Source organism: Aulonocara sp. 'chitande type north' Nkhata Bay, linkage group LG17, assembly GCF_057382095.1.
Source record: "Aulonocara sp. 'chitande type north' Nkhata Bay isolate Kocher_YH1m ecotype deep benthic linkage group LG17, A_spYH_male_GT1.1, whole genome shotgun sequence".
Classification (NCBI taxonomy): domain Eukaryota; kingdom Metazoa; phylum Chordata; class Actinopteri; order Cichliformes; family Cichlidae; genus Aulonocara; species Aulonocara sp. 'chitande type north' Nkhata Bay.
Window position 1 is genome coordinate 34,165,270 of NC_141360.1, and position 20,337 is coordinate 34,185,606.

Below are 20,337 nucleotides of genomic sequence, written 5' to 3' on the forward strand. Positions count from 1 at the left end.
TCTTGGTCTCATAAGGCCACAAATAATCCATGTCCTTAGTCGTCTTGTCTTCAGCAAACTGTTTGCGGGCTTTCTTGTGCCTTATCTTTAGAAAAAGATTCCTTCTGGGACGATAGCCATTTGATGCAGTGTGTATGGTCTGAGGACTGACAGGCTGACCCTCCACGCCTTCAGCCTCTGCAGCAATGCTGGTAGCACTCATACATCTGTTTTCAAAAGACTACCTTTGGATATGACGCTGAGCATGTGCACTCAACTTCTTTGGTCGACCATGTTGAGGTTTGTTCTGAGTGGAAACTGTGCTGTTAAACTGTATGGTCTTGACCACTGTGTGTTGGCAATAATCTTATAGCCTTGGCCATCTTTATGTAGAGTATCAATTCATTTTTTCAGATCCTCAGAGAGTTCTTTGCCATCATGTGCCATGTTAGCCTTCCAGTGACCAGTAAGAGAGAGTGTGAGCACAACAGCAAATTCAGCACTTCCAGTTCCTTATTTGCACCTGATACCTTTTAACACTAACACTGTATATGTGTGTGTGTGTGTGTGTATATATATATATATATATATATATATGTATGTATATATATGTATGTATATATATGTATGTATATATATGTATGTATATATATATGTATGTATATATATATATATGTATATATATATATATATATGTGTATGTATATATATATATGTGTATGTATATATATATATGTGTATGTATATATATATATATGTATGTATATATATATATGTGTATGTATATGTGTATATGTATGTATGTGTATATATATGTATGTGTATGTGTGTGTGTGTGCTCTTTTTAAAGCTTAGAAAAGCGGAAACCACTTGCAGTGACCCACACGTTGCATATGTAAATGTAGGAAATAAAATGCTCCGAGTGGGTTTCCGCTGCAATAAAATACCTTGAATATAAAAAGATGTTGGAACCGCTCGCTGGTGCGGCGCTTGGTGGAAATATCTTCTTGATGCCTGCTTGCGTCAGCACGCAAATACAAAGAGGGATTTCCCCCATGTTTGATGCGTCTGCGGCAAACTGGTTTGGCATTAATGCCGTCTGCGCGAAGATGCAGGGATATGAAAGGATTCGCGGCACAGTCTAATTTTAGGGGTATCCAACATTGCTACAGACGCAGAACATTAGTGGGATTTGTTGCATTTAGGTGCTGTCGGAAAGTGTCGTAATTTAGAGCGGGTAAAATTGAAAAACAACTACATGTGGAAATTATGGCGTCATGAAGAGCACATAGGGTGCTTTTCGAAACATTTTTATTGGAGGTGTGGTTTAATTACTAAAATGTGAATTTGTTAGAGCATTTCATTAGAGGGAAAGACTGCACGTGAAATATTGTATAATGCATTTAGGCGCAGACTTGTATGGTTTTTAGTCATTACTGTCATAGAAAAGCAAAATGGAATCATTATTTAGCACTCTAAATCGACAGAAGGGGGAGCTTACGCAGGGAACGTGAAGGCGGCATTGATTCAAGAGGAATGTCAAGCCACGGGAAGTAACCCAGCCTGTGATTGGTTACAGCCCGTCACGTGAGCATTTCCCAAGCGGAGTTTCCACGACAGCTGGAAGCCGAGCGGCACAAGCGCATCGCTTCTCGGCTAAAAAAATTGAAATAACAAGGCTCCTGGTCGTCTCAGCACCTCCAGATAAACCCCGGTCTGGCATGGGCGACAAGAGGAGTCCGACAAGGTAACGAGCGAATTAGTGCGTGCTGGATATTCAGGGCTAGGGGAGGGGAACGGACATCGGCAAGCGCACGGGGGAAAAAATGGGTTTTCTTTACGGCCCCCCTCCCCTTCTCCCTCCCTCCCTCTCTCTCTCATTGCCTCACTCGCTGCTTGTGTGTATGTGCGCGTGCAGGCTGTGTGTGTGTGTGCGCGCGCGCGCGGGTGTTAAAACCTCATCGCCAATTACAGTGTCGGATCATAGCGCGCTTTGCAGATGATTTCCTAAATCCTACAGGCTTACACTGATGTTTGCTATCGATAGCCTTCGTGGATGAGTGGTGCCCGAACTCACTCTTGTCTCCTCTCGATCCTTTCCTCTCCCATCTTTTCTTTTCGTTTTTTTCTCCTCTTTTTTTCCTCCTTTTTTTTCTAAATTTATTGTCTTAAAAGGCCGAAGCGTCAACCGAAGCCCTCCTCCGACGAGGGGTTCTGGGACTGCAGCGTGTGCACGTACAAGAACACGGCAGAGGCTTTTAAGTGCATGATGTGTGATGTCAGGAAGGGGACATCAACAAGGTAAGGATGGATATACATTACCTTTGGTGTGTTTTACATTAGTGGGGCCCCGCTGGGGGTGTGAGGGGTGGGGTGGTGTAGGGTCCTTTGGGAATGGAGGGGCTGGCCATGTTAACTGACAATTGTGTGGATTTTGAACCCTTACTACACAATTCAGAGTAAACATAAACAAAGTATCCTCTTTTTTTCCCTCTTTTTTGTGTTATTCAATTTGGTGTGTTTTCTGTGAAAGGAAGATCCGTAAAGTCAGTATGTTTATTTACTAATTGCACCCTTTCACGTCTCCTCTAAGCAGTGCATTAGTCTCCATGTTCCTGCCAGCTGACACTGACCTCAGTGAACTGAGGGAAGAGGGATAGCTTGTTCCTTAAGCACACACATCCATTTCACTGCCCTGCAGATATTTGTAAGAGACCTCTTATAGGCATGCACATGACCTCGCTCACAGGTACTCAAGCGTACAAATGCACAGCACGAAGGTGCGTGCGCGCACACACACAGCTGCCCTCTGTGGCTGCTACTTCCCCCTGACATCAGTGATTTGAAGCAGGAAATGGCTGTTATTCCTCAGTGACACTCATTATCAGGAGGAAAACACAACAAAGAGTGAAGGAGAGGAAGTGTAGCTGTTTAGCTGTGGCTATAGGGAAGCTGTGCATTGTTACATGATCTCCCTCTTTAATGCATCATAATTATCCTCTCCTGCATTAGCGTGACTTTCCCAGTGATTAAACTACAACATAAACAACAATGCTTCAGTGCTCTTGTCAGCTTTGATCCCTTTTCATGAGAGTGTTTCTTCTGTGTGTTACTGAAATGCCCGCGTTTATTTCTCTGTCTTTTTCTGTGTGTGTGTGTGGGAGTGCTAGTTGTGAAAAGAGGTTCTCAGAGCAGCTGCCAGACAGACAGCCATAGCTCATTACTATGCAACAGCTTAATCAGCCTGCTGTCATCAGAGACACACACACACACACGCTGAGTACAGATGCACTCAACATGCAAATTGTACTCATGACCGCATACATATTTGTTCGCAAATGCACACCCATAAACATGCAGTCAAAGTGCAGAGCTGCTGCTCACAGAGGGAATGAGGAGCAGACATGCTGTTATCATTGGGTCCAGCTTATTGCTACTGAGAGTTGATTGTTTAGAGGACACTCCATTGAGATTGGTGTGTTTGCAGCTTTGCCAAGAACCTGTCTGATTCCTCATGTCACCAAAAGCGTCCTTTGTCTTCCCCATCTGGACTTTTTTTTTTTTCCAAAGTTGGCAAGGACACAAGAGCGAGAATTCCTCACTTGCACCCCTGATACCCAGGCGACAAATTTAGAAAATGTCCGTGAGAAGGTCTTATTTAATGTTAATAACCTTCTGTCTTCCCAACTGCAGTGCTACGCAAATGTTGTAGTAGCATTAGTGCGGTCATGTACCCGCCACACACGTGCATGTGAGCCAAACATGGGCTAATGCTGCAGCAAAATGGCCACACAGGTGGTCGCAGCTGTTAATGACCAAACACAACAGACAAGTGGATTTCTCGGCGAGCAAACCCAAGGTGCTAAAGGGCAAACAACACGCAGAATATGAATGCGGGGCACAGCAAATTCCCTTGCTGGTTGCTAAACAAGCATGACTGAGCTATTGCTGTGGAGTAAATGAATTAATGCTCAGCAGAGGCGTGGAGTGTCCAGTGGTTAGAGGAAGTGTCCTGCAGCCTGAAGGACACAGCCAATGTGAGTTCTGTGGGGATGGCTTAAATCAGCCTGGCAGTAACCTAACACATAAAATGGCACTTTGCTCAACTGGATTTGTGTGGTTTTTGGCAAGGAGTCGAGGCAGTGACTGGTACAAAAAGAGAATGTTTTAGGACGAGGTGGAAATAATTTAGGCTGAGGAGTGTTTGCGTGTTGCCGTCAAGAGGTAAAATAAATGTTTTATGAAGGCAAGCTTTAGCAGATCTTGCCGCCTCAATCCCTGTGATGTGGAGAGATGATCTACTGCAGGGGCCCAAAGCCAGCGGGGCTGATTGAAAGCACGTTGTTGAGGCTGTGAGTTTGAGACTGCAGACAGGGATACATCAGCAGAATTGGTCTCGCTTATCGGAGGAGGTCGAGTAAATGGAAGAGCGAGACACTTTGACAAAGTGGGAACTGGCTGACGTTCTTTTAATTCTGTCGGCAGCTCAAAAACCCGTACTGCGAGGAGGAAGTGAAATTTGGAGGAACAAAAAGTAGGGCCTGCGTTTTTGTAAAGCACAAGAGAAAGTGCACGCTCGCTCAAAACATGATGGAGTCATTTGCGCTGATTAATGTGGAAAAATACAGTGTGTTGCTCTTTACGACAAGCTGCGAGCTTACAACGTTTAATTAGGGCAGACTTGGAGAGCTTTGGGATCACAACGTATCATGCAATCTCATTACTGTACTTCAGAGAACCATTTTATCTTCCCAAAACTCTTTTGACTGAGTCCCACACTTTGAAAACAAGCCTGATCGATCGAAGTGTCTTACACCCCTTTTTCACCTGTGCAGTGCCATTGCCCAATTTAGAATCACAGCACCACAAAATTGCTTCTCCCAAAGTTGTCAGTGCTTGTGGGGAGGGGCTGCTGTAACAAATTTACCAATGTTTGGCAGATGTAACCCAACTTCTGCTAGTAATACTGTGTATTGGCTCTCATAGAAAGCACCAGGTTTGGCACAGCATTAGTAGAAAATAGACTGTTTGATAATGTAGTACAAGATCACAGATTTGATTCCTGCATGGTCCCTGAGCAAGGCATTTTAGGGTCTCACATCATGTCTGTCATGACTTGTCCTGTATTATCCTAATCCTTGAGGAATGCAGTGAAAGCTAAGATTTGTTTCAGCTGTAATTTTCCTTGCTGCTGTTTGGAATAAAAGTCTTAAAATGTCATGTGAAGTGGTGCTGAAAGACAGCTGTTTAACCGAAACATCGTCCTTAGCCAATTTCAGCTGGGTGTAATAGAGCAGTGTGTGACCTTCCCTCACATCCACACCTGCATCTGTTCAATGAGCAGAGCTCCAACAAATCAGAGCTGCTGGGGAAATGCTCCATGTTCAGGAGCCTGTTTGGCAGCATTATATTTCTACATATTTCTCTATTTATGACAGCCACTTCGATCATGCTTCCTATTAGTTAGCTCCTGTTTGTGTTCACCCTCTCCCTATGCTTATCTCCTCTTTCTCTTGGCGACTGGCGTTGTGTCTCCCCCTTTCTGTGTCTTCCCAGGCATTGAACTTAACCTGGGGCGTCTGTCGGTGACAGAATGACTGATGTGCAGGGTTTTGCCTGCTCCACCTAAACAAGTGCAAACCATTCTGGCTGGTTGGGAGCCTGTCAGCATTTGACTGTGTTTTGTGTGTTTTTAGATGTTGTTTTATCAACCCCCCCCCCCACAAAAGCTCACACTCACAGTTTATGTGCAGTCCACATTACTAAACACTGAGCTCAAAATGTGCATTTGGCTCGAATGTGGCTGATTCACTCACTGTGAAAATCCAGCTCTCGATATGACTAGTTTTAAGTATACATACAATATGGCTTTTTTACAGACTTTATAGACAAACAGTGAGGACAACCCTTTTTGCTATATTGCATTTCTCTGTATAAACAGACAAACTGTGTAACTAGCAAAGAGCAACACACTCGAGTCATGTGTTTCCATTGCAGTTAAGTGCTAAGAATGAAATGGTTTCAGGGTTTGCTTTCATTGTTTTCCTTTGATCCGTAACACTGAGTCATCCCAGGAAAATGTTACGAAATGCATCCAGGTATTTTTGGTTGTGTGCATCCTTTGAGTTCAGAATAGCCGTTGGATCACAAGTGACTAAGTCAGATGAGATCATTAGAACAGGCATCAACAGATGAGCACAGCTTTATGAGCTGGTATTCATACAACTATGATGACTGGCTGTAAATTGAATTTTTAACTTGGCGTATGAAACACTATATAGCAACAATCAATGTCTTGTAATCCCATTTGAATGATTACTTCCTCTAATAAGTGACACAGTTGGCTCAGCTGTGTGGGTTACTGGTATTAGTGCTTACATAGCATACAAACACCGAGTGCACACCACGGACAATGAAGCTGGCTGTTATCACGTCATTGTGGCTCAAGATTATGGCTACGTGATAAGCCTGTAATTACTGCGGTGACACTGATGCATGACATACTGCTCTGTGTGTTTGTGCAGGCAGGCGTTTGTGTGAGAGGACAATGTAGCGTAGTGTGGCTAGCAGGCTGGAGAAGGTGTCATAAACCACAGGACGTGGAGGGCCATCTGTCTCCCTCTCTGTTCCACACACACGAACACACACACAGTGGTAGCATGTACTGGCAGGGAAAGACATTAATCATCAGGTTTGGAGGAGCTCCCAGGAGCAACATACAACCTGCTGATAGAAAATTTGAAACAAACACACAGACACACACCTACACCTGGATTGAGTGTTCAACAGGGCATAAAATAAGCTATATGACAATGATCTCACAATCATCACAGAACAGCGAGATGAAAGTTGTTTATAGGAGCACGCTCTGATGCTTATTTGCAGTCCATCAGCTGTCCTGTTGGCTGTTTGCTCATCACATTGTGTACCCGATAAATGACAGCATGCAGTCCAAACATCTGCAGAATTCTGTACTGTGTTTTGGGAGCCACTCATTAGAAGTTCAATATTTTAACAAAACAAATCTATATAGAGCACAATCCTGAAACACAAGCTCGACGCCTTGTTTTGCTTGTGACTCACTCTGCCATAGGCTGAACATGCACTGCATAGCCACTAAAAAGTGATGGCACATGTGCTCTGCTGATGGTTTGCATATACTAGTTATGTACCTGGTGATTAATTTACCAGTCATTTAAATGAGAGAAAAAATTAGACTGGTCAAGTCGTCTAACATACAGAAACCCTTCGCAAAACATTTAAAACTGAGTGCTTGAAATGGATAAAGCTAACATTGGCCTAACATATATTGCATGTGTATTTTAAGAGTTATATGAAACAGTTATTAGTCATGTTTGTCATTAATCAAATCACGTTTCAAATTTTTCTGAAATGCGCAGGACTTTTCTTGTTTTTTTACATTCTGGTTATACATTGCTTTGGTTGCTTGGTTGTATAGTCGCACACATCCCTAGCTTATGATGTATGGCGATAATACAAATAGCCCGAACCACTGAGTGTTTGACACTTCCACTTCCAATTGATATTTAGGATACTGGACTCTGATAGGATTTAGATCGATAGTCGACAGGGATATTTTTGGAACGCATATTGATAGATAAGTTCCCGAAACGATACTAGCAATAACTTAAAATACATCGTCACAAAGCTGGAACCAAGTTTTTAGTTTAGAGCCTCAGCAGTTCCCTTGATTGTGTTTCTTTATTTATATAATGAAAAAATATTTTTGGACTTGTCAGAGATTCAAAGAATATTATAATATTTTTCGCAGACATTTTTCACCATTGCTGTACTTTCAGGCACTGTTAATCAAAAAGAATCCACAGATTAATCTACAAGTGAAATAATTGTTTACTCCATATCTGCCAACCGTTGGGTTGAGTAGGGTTATATTTCAAGAAAACTTGCAATAACAACATTTTCAACGATATAGAAAAAAAATATTCTGAACATTTTATCAATACTTGCAGGCAGCAGAATTTATTAGTGCAACAAAAATGAAGCTGTTTTGCAGCGAGCTACTGTTATTGATGACAGACTTCTTAATTCGAAATACTGAAACAACATCCCAGGAGAATTATAGTGCAAAAGCACGGCATTATATCAACTGCCACAGCATACCAAATGTAAGCATACAAGTAATAACAAAGTAGCTTAACCTTGTAACTTGTAAGGAGCTTGCTAATATTGTCATATAATAAAACAGAAAATATTTTTCAATCTGGGATTTTGTATCTCTAGTTGAGCTTTTTAACCAGCTGCTTAAAGCCCTGCTTTGCCATATACCATGTAACCACATTAATAATTTCCATCTACCGTTTGCTCTTCCTGTCATATGGAGTGCTGATAGTGAATGCAGTTAGTGATGCTTGGTTGAATCATTTGCTTACTTTTGGGTCGTGCATCACCAGCTGCTAGTATTTCCTCCTTCGTAGCCTGGTTGAACTACACAACCAGGCTACGAAGCCTCAGGTCGCCTCAAGTGGCAAAACAAGAAAATTTTTTCTGTATAGATTTACAAAGTCTTGTGCTTTGTTGGAGGTTGTTAAAGTATCACTCTTAGTTACTAGGGCTGCCACGTGTGTGTGTCCCAGAATTCATAGCGCAGCCCATCGTGGCCCTGCTCAGTTTCCAACAATGGCGGCAGCTGGTTAGTTTTAATATTACTGTTATTATTCTTTCTGGGTCACAAAATAAACGTTTTACATATTTTCAGGCTAGAATGTAGCTGTGTAAACTTCAAATATCTGCTCAGTTTATCAAGACACCACATATTTTCAAAAGCGCTCCGACGTTTTCAGAGGCGTCTTGTTACGCACCAGCTCGATAGTTAGCCTGGGGCAAGGCTCACTAGAGCCGGTGAGAACACCGGACTCCCAGCAAATCGCTTTCAAACCCACCACCGTCTTTCGCTACTCAGGTTAAACATGATATATAAGTCACTTAGATAACTTAAAAATGTTATAGTTTGGCTTTTTTTAGTATTTTATTTGTTCCTGAGTAAATCGGTTTGGCTGAGATTAAAGTTATAGTTTTTACACAGCTGAATAAACATCAAGCAGACAGCTGATCATCAGAAGTGTGAGATGCTCCAGAATTTACTCCGGTGTCCTGTTATATTTTAGATAGCAAGGAGTTTATTAAACTTCACCGAAACAATCTGCAAATTTCATTAAAATTTAATAAACTATCATCTTGTCTTTATTTTTAGTTAGCACATACCTTAAACACTTAAAGCTGTAAGCTAATGATTGTTATATAAGAGCAGATGCATGCTGGTGCAATAAGCGGTATGTTTTACGTTAAATGGATGCATGATCTGATTAGTCGACTAATCACAAAAATAATCGCCGCCTAGTCGACTATCAAAATAATCGTTTGTGGCAGCCCTATTAGTTACTAAATCACCATCAGAGGTTGACACACCACTCTTCCTCTCAGACATGTCTGGGTTTCTCTCACTGTTATGTGTTGGGAACGTAAAGGCATGTTGCTATAGCAATGATATTGTGATATTATTTTATATCGCATAAAAAATTTATATTGGTATTATTGCAGATGGCATGATACGGCACAGCCCTGCTTATGAAATGTTGCCGTTTCATTGTTCTCTCAGTGTAGCAACTCTGTGGTATGATGTGCATTCCACTGAGGTCACATTTAATCACATGAAACCACCTGGGGCCATATACATGTGTGAATGTGTGTGTGAATGGGTGAATGACTGAATGTAGTGTAAAGTGCTTTGGGGTCCTATGGACTAGAAAAGCACTATACAAATGCAGGCCATTTACCATTTACCATATACAGTTTGAGTTCCAGCAAACAAGAAACGAGTAGTTATTCAAAACTGTTAAAGGTGATTCTGTGTGAAGGAGTTTAATACCAATCGTTGCCTTTGTTCTGCTAAGATGTGTTAAATGATTAGTGCTCTTAAACACTATCCATGTTGTTTCAGCAGTACTGGTGATAACCCAGTTGTCCATTGTGGCAGAAAATAGAAGTTAATTAGAAAAAATTATGCCAGCTTATGACTTGCTGACATCAGAGTTTTTCTCCCATTTTTGAATCCTTGTGTGATATTTTCTTAAGCCCAGGGCAGCAGTGAACGAGTGGGAGGTCACCGAGTGCATCAGGAGGAGGGAGGGGAAAAAAAGTGAGAGGATAGAGGAGTGTGAACACGATAGATGGTGTGTGTGTGTGTGTGTGTGTGTGTGTGTGTGTGTGTGTGTGTGTGTGTGTGTGCGCGCGACATATTTGGAAAAGGGTCAGCTAGAGTTCCCCTGTCACTGAAGTAAGCATAAGGGATCAGTGGCAACATTTTTTTTTTCAGCTCAGTTTCTGCAGAATAAACTAACTTTGCCTCCAGTTCACGATTAAACTTTAAGGTTGTGAGATTGAGAGCGAGGTTTGTGTTTATTTTGTTTCACACAAGAGAGGCCAAAAAAGAAAAAGAACAGCTGTATCAACAAGAAACACAACAACATAAACTACAATACAGTACATTCATCTGCAGATATTTCTTTCTTTTTTTCTTTTAAAATCGCCTTAACGAGTTGAAAAAGTTAGAACTTGTGTTACCCTTACAAAAAAAAAAAAGCTTTTCAGATCTGTGCTGGCATTGTTGTGGATTGTGTGCTGTGACATCGCCGTGAAGTCAAGTCCTTTTGCCCAGAAATGTTTTATCGACTTACAGAATGGATGACTATACATCTCTCTCTCTTTTGTCCTGTTGTTGTTATTGTGTTAGTGTTAGTAAAGACTGCACAGTTACACTGAAAAAGGACATAAAGATGGCAGGACTAGCCTTCTTGGCTGTCAAAAGAATGATTTTGTTAACTGGAAGATTCAAAGTCTTTCTCAAGGAAACTTGGCTTCTTGAAGTTTCAGACTTTCCTGGCTGTGATTGAATAAGGCCTTAGTCACACAGACGTAGAGACCGCTTAGGAACCATCTGTCAGTCACCAGTCGTGAGGGGAAAAATGTGTATTCCTGGACTACTTGTGAGTGTTGTTGGACATTGCTCCTAGCCGGTGTTAAATCGATTACTAAAGCTCCAGTCACACAGGCTTGGAAACCAGTCAGTGACCCCCCTGGAAACTATCACTAGAGAAAAGTGTGTATTATGGGACCATTTGGCAAGTGGTTTCTTTAGGTTTTGAAATTGGTTACAAAGACCTCGTTGTGATTGCTTCGGTTGTTAGCAGGTTGCCACGGTTTTCCATAGTTTGTATCGAAGATGCCGACTTGTCTGCAAACACTCGCCAACTACTTACCAAGTAAAGTGCAATGCAAACTGGAAACGGGAACCTTTAAGGGAAAACTTGTGCCTTTTGAAGCATGTTGGTTGCAATAGTAATGACCAAGTTATTCCTCGAAGGCAAATTAATGTTACACATTTCTGTTTTGTGATGCGCTTTTTCAAGTTTCAGTGTTTGCATACCACAGTAATCTGTTTTCACCCAGTGTCAGTCAGCAGCCACTCGTTAACTAGTTGTGGAATATACATTTTCCTTAGCAACCAGCACTTGCCAGGGGGTTGCTGACTCTAGCCCACTATAGGACAGGATGACCGAGGCCTTAGAAAGCTAGGTTAGAAGGCTATGTCTATAAATTTTAATTGTGAATCCCACATACATGCTAATAAGTACCAACCAGTAAAGTAGGAACAAATTAGGTTTGGAACTGTTTTTAATCATTGCTTATCTGAGTATAAAATATTATTATTAGTTATTAGTAATAGTATTAGTTCAAGTTGACCCCCTATTGGTCATTTGTTTAACATAGTGTTGCACTCATGTTCTACAAATAAAACATTGCAGAAGAAGAATCTGTGAAAAAGAACAAGTGAAGGCAAAGATAATAAATGTAACAATAAACTGGCTGATCACTTTCTGTGAATTGAAACCAAGGCTTTGTGTGTTTGCTGTACTCTCCTCTTTGAAGGAAATACAATTTGCTATGTTTAAGCCTCCCCCTGTAATGTCCTAATTTCCCATTGTGGGACTCCATTAGCTGTAGCAGAATGAGTGAAGCAGATATCGACAGGAACAGAGGTTCCAACACGCAGTATTAATGTCTGAAAGAATAGACCGTTATGTTCGGGACAGAAATTATTTTGGAATCAATACACACACATACACAAACCCACACTCGGTGCCCAAAGGGAGGCTAGCAGTGAGGGCCTAAGTGCAGAGATAAACACCATTTGATTGGGTTAACAGAGGCAGCTCTGTTTAGACCTGCCGCTTTGCCTCCCCATAATATTGGGTTGTCTATCTCCTCTTTCACCTCCTGGTTATTGAGCTGGTTCTATTAGTGAGAATCAACTCCACTGTAATACATGGAGGGAGGTTGGCTGTATGTATTTAGACGTGGCCTCACTTGCTCTCTGGCACATCCAGGCTTTCAATCTAAAACATTTTAGGCTGAGGGGAGATTACATTTCAAGCAAAACCATCACTCACTCACTGCATTAATGAGAGGAGGAATTAATTACTTGCATACAGTAAATCACACAAAGTGCACAATGACGTTCTAAACTAAATTCATCAAACAAAAGCCTAAGGATATTATGAATGACGCAGCCAGATGAGTTTTTAGTTCTGGAAGCTGATAACGTTTGTCCTGAGGGCGGGACAGCTGATCCTTTTGTGACCGTTGCTGTTTTGTGTGTATGTTTGTACATTCAGACCACCAGATGCTGTTTAGTTGCTGTAGGACTATTAAACAAAAAGATGTCAAGGAGAGCAGCAAATTACTCGAACTAGAAACAGAGGACTCTGAGAGGCCTTTGTCTTTATTTAAAAAGGAGTCAGCACTTCTGCAGCATCTTGCTGACAAGACAGACATATTAGAGAATCTCTACATCTCCTCCCTATTAGACAGTTATGTAGGCCAAGAGACCCATTTGCATTTTACTTTAGACTTGCTAGCATCACTGCAAGTTATGTGAAGGCAGTGAAAGCTAAGTTTAAAAAAAAATGTCTGTGGGAGAGAGTCTTTGAAGCTTGGCCCCAATTTAGGTCATCCCAGAATTGCTCAACAACATCTTTGCCCTCAGAAAAAGACAGGAGCTTCTGTGTATGTATATCCATGTGGAATTCGAGGTAGAAAAACCTTTAACTGAGGCTAAATGGGCCACCAGGGCTCACTTTGGAAAAAATGTGCAACTATTTTCTGCACAACAAGTCACAGTGGTCAGACTAATCTGGGATCAGGTGTCATACACTTGAAAGACACCGTAAAGTTGTATTAGAAGTTCTAATGGAATTCTTTGTTTTTCTTTTCTTTTTTTTAAATGAAATTTCATGAAGCTAATATTTTGTAATTGCAGCACATCTTAAATGTAATAAGGCACAGGTTCGTCCACATGAGAAAAATACCATAAGGTAATCAGCATTTTCAACTTTCCAGTGCTACTAACCACAAATCTGTGACATATAGAATCGGAGAGCAATAAGTAAATACCCTCTGGAGCCTGTAGGTGAATGCTGTGAAGGTGATGAAACGGCCCACAGCAATGCAGGGGAGCAGCAGCACTGACAAGTCACCCCTGAAATGCTACAGGCAACATCACGTGCTGGCTCTGACACAGCCACCGGAGCTAATCATTGTGACTCATGATAAATTCTACCAAATCTACTTTATTTCAGAAGCATTCATAGATACAACAAAATATCTTCAAATGAAACAGTAACTGGAGCTTTTTTAAAGCTCTTTGTGACACAATTAACCTGTGCAAAATTGAATAAATGAAACCTCAACTACTGACACACTTGACATCATATAGTCCAATAAGCCAGCATCAGTCATTACGACAAATATTACATGTTACCAATCTGTAGCTATTGTTCTGCTTAGGGTTTAATGTTAAAAATATAATTATACATGCTATGCTTTAATGTACATCACTGGATGCTGTTGCACTGTATATAAAAGCAAACATAAATTTTCTTCTAGAATCGCTTTTGTTTTCTATACAACATGCAGTGTAGTATATGGACATGCATGCATTCATACTGTGTGTAATTCATTTGTGTGTGCATGCAATTAATAAAGGCACTAGATGTGTAGACCGCCCCAACAGATGGCCTTTTCAGCACACTTCCCTCTCAGGCTAGGGCTCTTGGCAAGCTCCAAAATACACACACATACAGAGTCCTGCTCAGAAATACGATCACAGTCCTAATGCATGCTCCTGTAGCCAACCAGTTGCATAATACATTATTTCTGAGACATTACACCCTCATGAAAGATGGAGGTATGAATGTGAGGAGGACCATTTAATATCACATTGGCTCTGTCTTCAGCGATTTGTGGAACCTGTGTGTGAAGGTATATTATCCATGCTTCTCAGGAACATCCCCTCACATCAACAACTCGGCACTTGCTTTGCATCGAGAACAAACTACAGTTAAGTTATTCTATTTTAAGTCCCAAAAAATGGTGCCCAGTTCTTGAAAGGCCACAATGAAAAGCATAATTGTACTCGAGCAGACATGGAGGGCGTATTCACATCATCGCAGCTAATGCCGTGCACAGACAAGTATCATCACTGCAGTGTACATAAAGCATTTAAAGCGATTACTGGTTAACAATGACTGCATGTTCAACATAAGAGCGGGGGGATCATGGATGGTGTCATTCTGTCTTACAGACGCCTACCTGAGTAAAGAATGTGTGGCGAACACACCTATTAATATCAAAGCAGGATTTTACATTGTAGCTGTGGCTACAATGTAGCTTGCCATCACCAGTGTGTGAATGGGTGGATGACTGAATGTAGTGTAAAGCGCTTTGGGATCCTTAGGGACTAAGTAAAGCGCTATACAAATACTGACCATTTACCATGTTGTAGTCAGTTAGTTGCAGTGACATTCAAAAGTAAGCCTAACTATTATTTCCGCAGATGATTAATCTGCTAAATATTTTATATTCAGTATGTTTTGCACACTTCTAATTCCTACTGCACCTGTGTATTTACCACAACTGATCTTGTCTTGTGAGTGCTAAAAACAAGCCTGCACAGGTACACTCCACATCTCACAGATGGCTGAACTCCGGGTTTTATTTTAAATGCACTCAGCGTGTGTTGCCAGTGTTAAGAGCACTTGAGCAGCACCATCCTAACCAGCACTGGCAGTGATCATTGGCTCTTGATTATAGTGGTAGGCTAGCACAAAGCCATGTGTTCATTGTGCTTTTCCCTCTCATTAATCTGCCTCTCTCCGTCTCTCCCTTTGTCTCTCCCTCTCCGTCTTTTTCCCTTCATCCCCTTTTCGACACTCCTCCCTCCTGGATCAGGAAGCCACGTCCCGTATCCCAGCTAGTTTCTCAGCAGCAGGTAACGCAGCAGTTTGTGCTGCCCTCACAGCCCAAAAAGGAAAAGAAGGAGAGAGTCGAGAAGGAGAAGAGCGACAGAGAGCCGCCGCTTAAGAAGAACAGCCACAAGAAGATGAGGTAAGCGAGCTGATGCCAGGTTGGCAGAGTCAGATATTAGAGGGATTCATGAATAAACATGGAAAAGTGCAAAAACTGTTTATGTTGCCACCTGGAGTTAGGCTGTCATGTTTCATAAAGAATTTCAGGAAGTGGGAAGTGTGAGACACCAGGAGTATATTTCAAAGCAGCACCAGGAAGACTCTCTTTATGCAGGATTTTTAAAAATAGCCTTGTATGCTTAATGGTCTTTTCCACTCACTCATCAGGCCAAGACTAAAAAACATCGATCGCAGCAGCGCCCAGCACTTGGAGGTGACGGTTGGGGACCTGACAGTCATCATAACGGACTTTAAGGAGAAGGCCAAGCCCTCAGCCACCTCGGCCACTTCCTCCAGCTCCGTGTCATCGGCCGACCACCACAGCCAGAACGGCTCTAGCTCAGAAAACACAGAGAAGGGCCTTTCCCGCTCTTCCTCACCCAGAGGAGAGGGGAGCTCGGTCAACGGAGAGTCTCACTGAGTCAGCCTCCTTGAAACCTTTCCCTCCACCCCGCCTCCATCAACGTCTCATCTGCAAGTCCACAAGTCACTAGAGGAGTATCCTGCCTCTACATTAGAGCTGCACGATAATGAATAAAACTTTTCTTTTTCTCCTGTTTGTTTTTTTTTTTCTTTAAAATTTTTTGTTTTTATTAGAAATTTTTTTGCTGCAAGGACACATCAGATTTGGCGAGTTTGATCAGTTAGCGGATTTTCTACAGCAGTGGAATTGTGCATTTAGAAAGCAATACGACTTTTGCTAAATCTTGGAAGGGTTTTAGTAGTCTACTTGGTAGGTTGGAATTATTTTTTGTGTAGTTGTAAGTAAGCAGCACACTGTCTAAAAGCTTGCTCCTGGAATATTTACTCACAGACTGATGAGGAACTTCTTCAGAACTGACAGGAGAAACAAAGTTTTGGATAGAGTGCTGGATCCTCATGCTTTAGGTTTTCCTCCACGTGCACCTAACCTCCATGATTTGTCTTTTTTCCCTATGAAATGTGGATCCCTGTCCTTGCTTTCATCTTCATAATCATCATCAACATCAGTGGATGGCAGAGGGACTTTTTCTTTCCCCGTGTGGAATATTCTGCCTCTGCCTGAATTCATTACCTACCTGTTATAAACCCGAACATCAGTGTCCCCACACTGAACCTTTAACCTGATCTTGATACTCTTAAGCTTCCCCTGTTAGACTGCCTCTGCTGTAATGATTTTCTTTTTTAAACACAGCACAGTGGTGGCACTCCCTCTGCCACTTTTTGTTGTTTTTTTTGTTGTTTTTGTTGTTTTTGCATAGTGATTGAAGCCCATTGGTTACTGAAAGTCCGTTATATCCCCTGGCAGGAAGACACAGTATGAAGGAAAATCCTGTCTTTAAGTTTGTGCCACAGTCAGCAATAGAATAGAATCGAATCTGTCCCACTGACGGTTACAGCGAGGACAGTGTTGGCTCTGTTACATCTGGCTGACATGGTTTGGGTGCAGTTGTCTGATTAGAAGAAAAGGTCAGGGAGAACAAGTGCAAAGATGTCACCTTTATCTTGTGATGAACCATTTCTCTGATGGGAGCGTACTCTTCTGGCATGAGTGCCTCCATTGTAGAGCACTGAATTAATTTGTTATGAAAATGATCAGAATCATATTCTGTGACCTTCACAATCACCATGCCTGAAATTTTCTGAACATGTATATAGGAGATTTCACCATTTTCAAATAACCAAGGGAGCAAATACCTTGGAGAATTCTGCCCAGGTGCACTGAAGCTGTTCTAGACATGTGATCATAAAAAAAAGTTTATTATGGCTTTCTTTGTCCTTTAATTAGTCACCCTTCACTAACTTTCAAATGCAATCAGCTGGTCTTTGTGTCATTCAATTCAGGCAGTAGCTACACAAGCCTGAACTTGTATTAAGTGATCTTTTTATATATAAACACACTACTAAGTAATTTTAGCATACATGTACCCCAGCTGCCAATTTTGTTCTATGTTACCTTGCAAACCTCTACTTAGTAATGCCAGTTCCCAGGAAGGTTGATGGCGCATAAAGCAGCCTTTAAATGCCAGCTTCCTAGTACAAAATCCATGTTATGTATTATTGCTCCCAGTGTAAGAACAGTGCAGGTCATTTTTTTTGGGTCAGTTCACCACAAGTCAGCAGGCATCATGTATTCTGCCCAGACAGCAACCTCATGTTCAATTGTGAGCTAGACTTTCATGTGGAAAACTGACAAAACTGACTACAGATATTTATCAGTTCTGCAACATCATATAGCTTTTATGTTTGTATTTTTATGACCTTTACATAAATGATGCCTACACCAACCACCTATTGTCACAGTGATTGGTAGCAGCAGACCATATCTGGGCTATGAGACGAATAAAAATTGGACTCTTGTTGCTCAAATTTACCAATCCAAGGAAAGGCCTTTGCTGCTTAGTATACATCTGCAAGATGAATAAACTACTGACAGAGCTAAAATCAATAGAATCTGTGCTCTGATTCATTGAGTTGATATATTTTTGCCCTCTAGCTATTAAAAAAATCACTTAATGCAGCATGTAGAATTACGCAGGCTTCTTCCAGATTAAAGTCGGCGTGAATCTTTGCTGTTTTTTTTGTTTTTTTTGTTTTTCACATCGTGGCTACATAAAGTAAACAAATCCTGTCCCGAGTCACTGACTTCCTTTTGGATCACGCCGATCACATGAACCCACAGACCGATGTACACTCAGCATGCTGCCTTACAAGATGCACATCGTCAGTTTGAAGCTTTTATTTGCTGTGCTTTTATTTTCTTTAAGATCTGTTCCAAACCAGGTTGATCCTGTGTGTCACTGGGACATTGTCAGCTAAACACAGTAGATGGTAAAGCTGTAAGTGACACCTGTGTTCGCCTGTTAATCTCTGCTTCAGCTTCTCCTTCACCTCCACACTTAAGCCCGACGCTCTTCCCCGCAGTCGGACACTCGCGAGTAGATGTATACGAGTCTCAGGAAGCGCAGTTTGCTCACTCACGTGCTGTTCAGCATCCCAGTGGAGAACCAGAGGATGCTGATGTTGCTCCGCAGCTACCCTTTGGATGCAGCGTTGTGCTTGTACAATGGGGGAAAATGAGTTGTGGACTTGCACTTTTACAAGCTGTATGAGTGATGTCTTGCAGTGTGATGGACTTTATTTAACTGACGTAGCAAAAAAGGAAAAAAAAGAAAAGAGGGGGAAAAAAAGGCAGAGCTTTAGAGTATTCAAAACTCCCAGCAGAACAACTATAGATCAACCTAACTACACACAATAACTTATAAAACATGTAGAATAATTAAACAGATGAAATAGATATTTCTAAACTATTGTACTACAATGTTTTGATGTGGTTGTATTATCCATCATACCAGTGTTATTGTTGAGATTTTTACTCACTATTTTAGAGTGCATTCTGAGAACTGTCATGGCATGATGATACTAAGGTCTTGGTATATTGTGGGAAAGGTTATGTCTCTTAGTTTGTTAGTATTTGTTTCAGTGTGTCGGGAGTGTCTCCTCTTAGGTTCGCTACTCTAGCTGGGACTAGGCGTGTGAGCCCGGGGAGAGCTGCTCTGATGAACATTTGCTCCTTGTGGCAACAATGGAACACTTTAAATGTGTTAGTGTCACTTATTGATATAGTTTTTTGATTTTTTTTGTTTTTTTTTGTTGCCATGCTCATTTGTTTTAAAATGTGTGAACTTGTTTATTACATGTCTGAATAAGAAAATTACAAAATTCAAACACACAAAGCTGCTTTCTTGTGTACACAGCTCTCATTTGTCACTTTGTTGCATGCAGGCAAAGGCATGTTGGGGCTTGCCTTAGCACTCAATATTGTAGTCCTGCACTTTTAATTTGAAAATTCAAATCAAGACTTAAATATTAAACAACCAGCAGCTCTGATGTTGTTATATACATCAGATAAGTGACCTTTTATGTCCCTTAATGAAAATGCAATTGAAATTCAGGGTTGTCAGTTGCAACCACATCACTAAGGATGATTTGTCACTTAAAGCCACACTGAATCAAAGACACTGAATGAGTCTTTTCAGAGGTGAGACCCGTGGAAAGTTGCTGCAGACAGGGGCTGGAGGGGGGAGGGATGGGGGAGAACTCTGCTATTCGCTCCCACCCTTCCCCCAAATGAGGGTCTCGACCTCCTGCTTCTGTTGAGCAAGCTGCAACACTAAACACACAAAACATAGATAAGATAAGGAAGTTTGTTGCTGCCGCCTTCAAAATAAAAGTGTAAAGACAGCCACGACCTGTTTCGGAGCATCAAAGCACAGAAAGTGAAACAGCATAAGAAGAAAAGTATAACTTGTACATTTGTCCAGTTTTTAGTGTCGAAATCGGCTGTGATGCACACTCAAAACATAGTGTAAGTTTTTCAACTTAAATTGTTTCCCAAGAGGTCTTATTAGGCATGCTTTCAAGTTAGTTATTTAAACATGAATAAATAAAAATATTGATTGCCTTTTTAGTTAAGCAAGATTCTGACAATAAGCTACTGTGTCCAAGTTGAAGAATGTCATTTTGTTGGACATAAAGAGAAACTGTGCTCTGAATTGTTCTTTGTGTTCGTCAAGATGGCTCTGAAGTTACCTATTTCCCCATTTTTCTAAGTGTACTTTAAAAAAAAAAAATTACGCAGGTTAGATCAGATAAATCCTTATACATACACAGTATCCAGTAAATAAATAAAAGGATCAGAACGGCATATATATATATATATATATATATATATATATATATATATATATATATATATATATATATATATACACTCAGAATTTTTAATTTTAATAATAGTATTATACTGAGTCAG

At 41.1% G+C, this 20,337-nt stretch overlaps 1 protein-coding gene across 1 annotated transcript; it reads left to right on the plus strand.

Annotated features, from left to right (window-relative positions):
* The first annotated feature begins 1,045 nt into the window (after positions 1-1,045).
* On the plus strand, positions 1,046-20,222 carry yaf2 (YY1 associated factor 2). Its single transcript, XM_086269385.1, has 4 exons — positions 1,046-1,726; positions 2,155-2,280; positions 15,307-15,462; positions 15,711-20,222. The coding sequence occupies exons 1-4, from the start codon at positions 1,701-1,703 to the stop codon at positions 15,961-15,963; spliced, it is 561 nt and encodes a 186-aa protein (XP_086125511.1). The 5' UTR covers positions 1,046-1,700; the 3' UTR covers positions 15,964-20,222.
* The last annotated feature ends 115 nt before the right edge of the window (positions 20,223-20,337 follow it).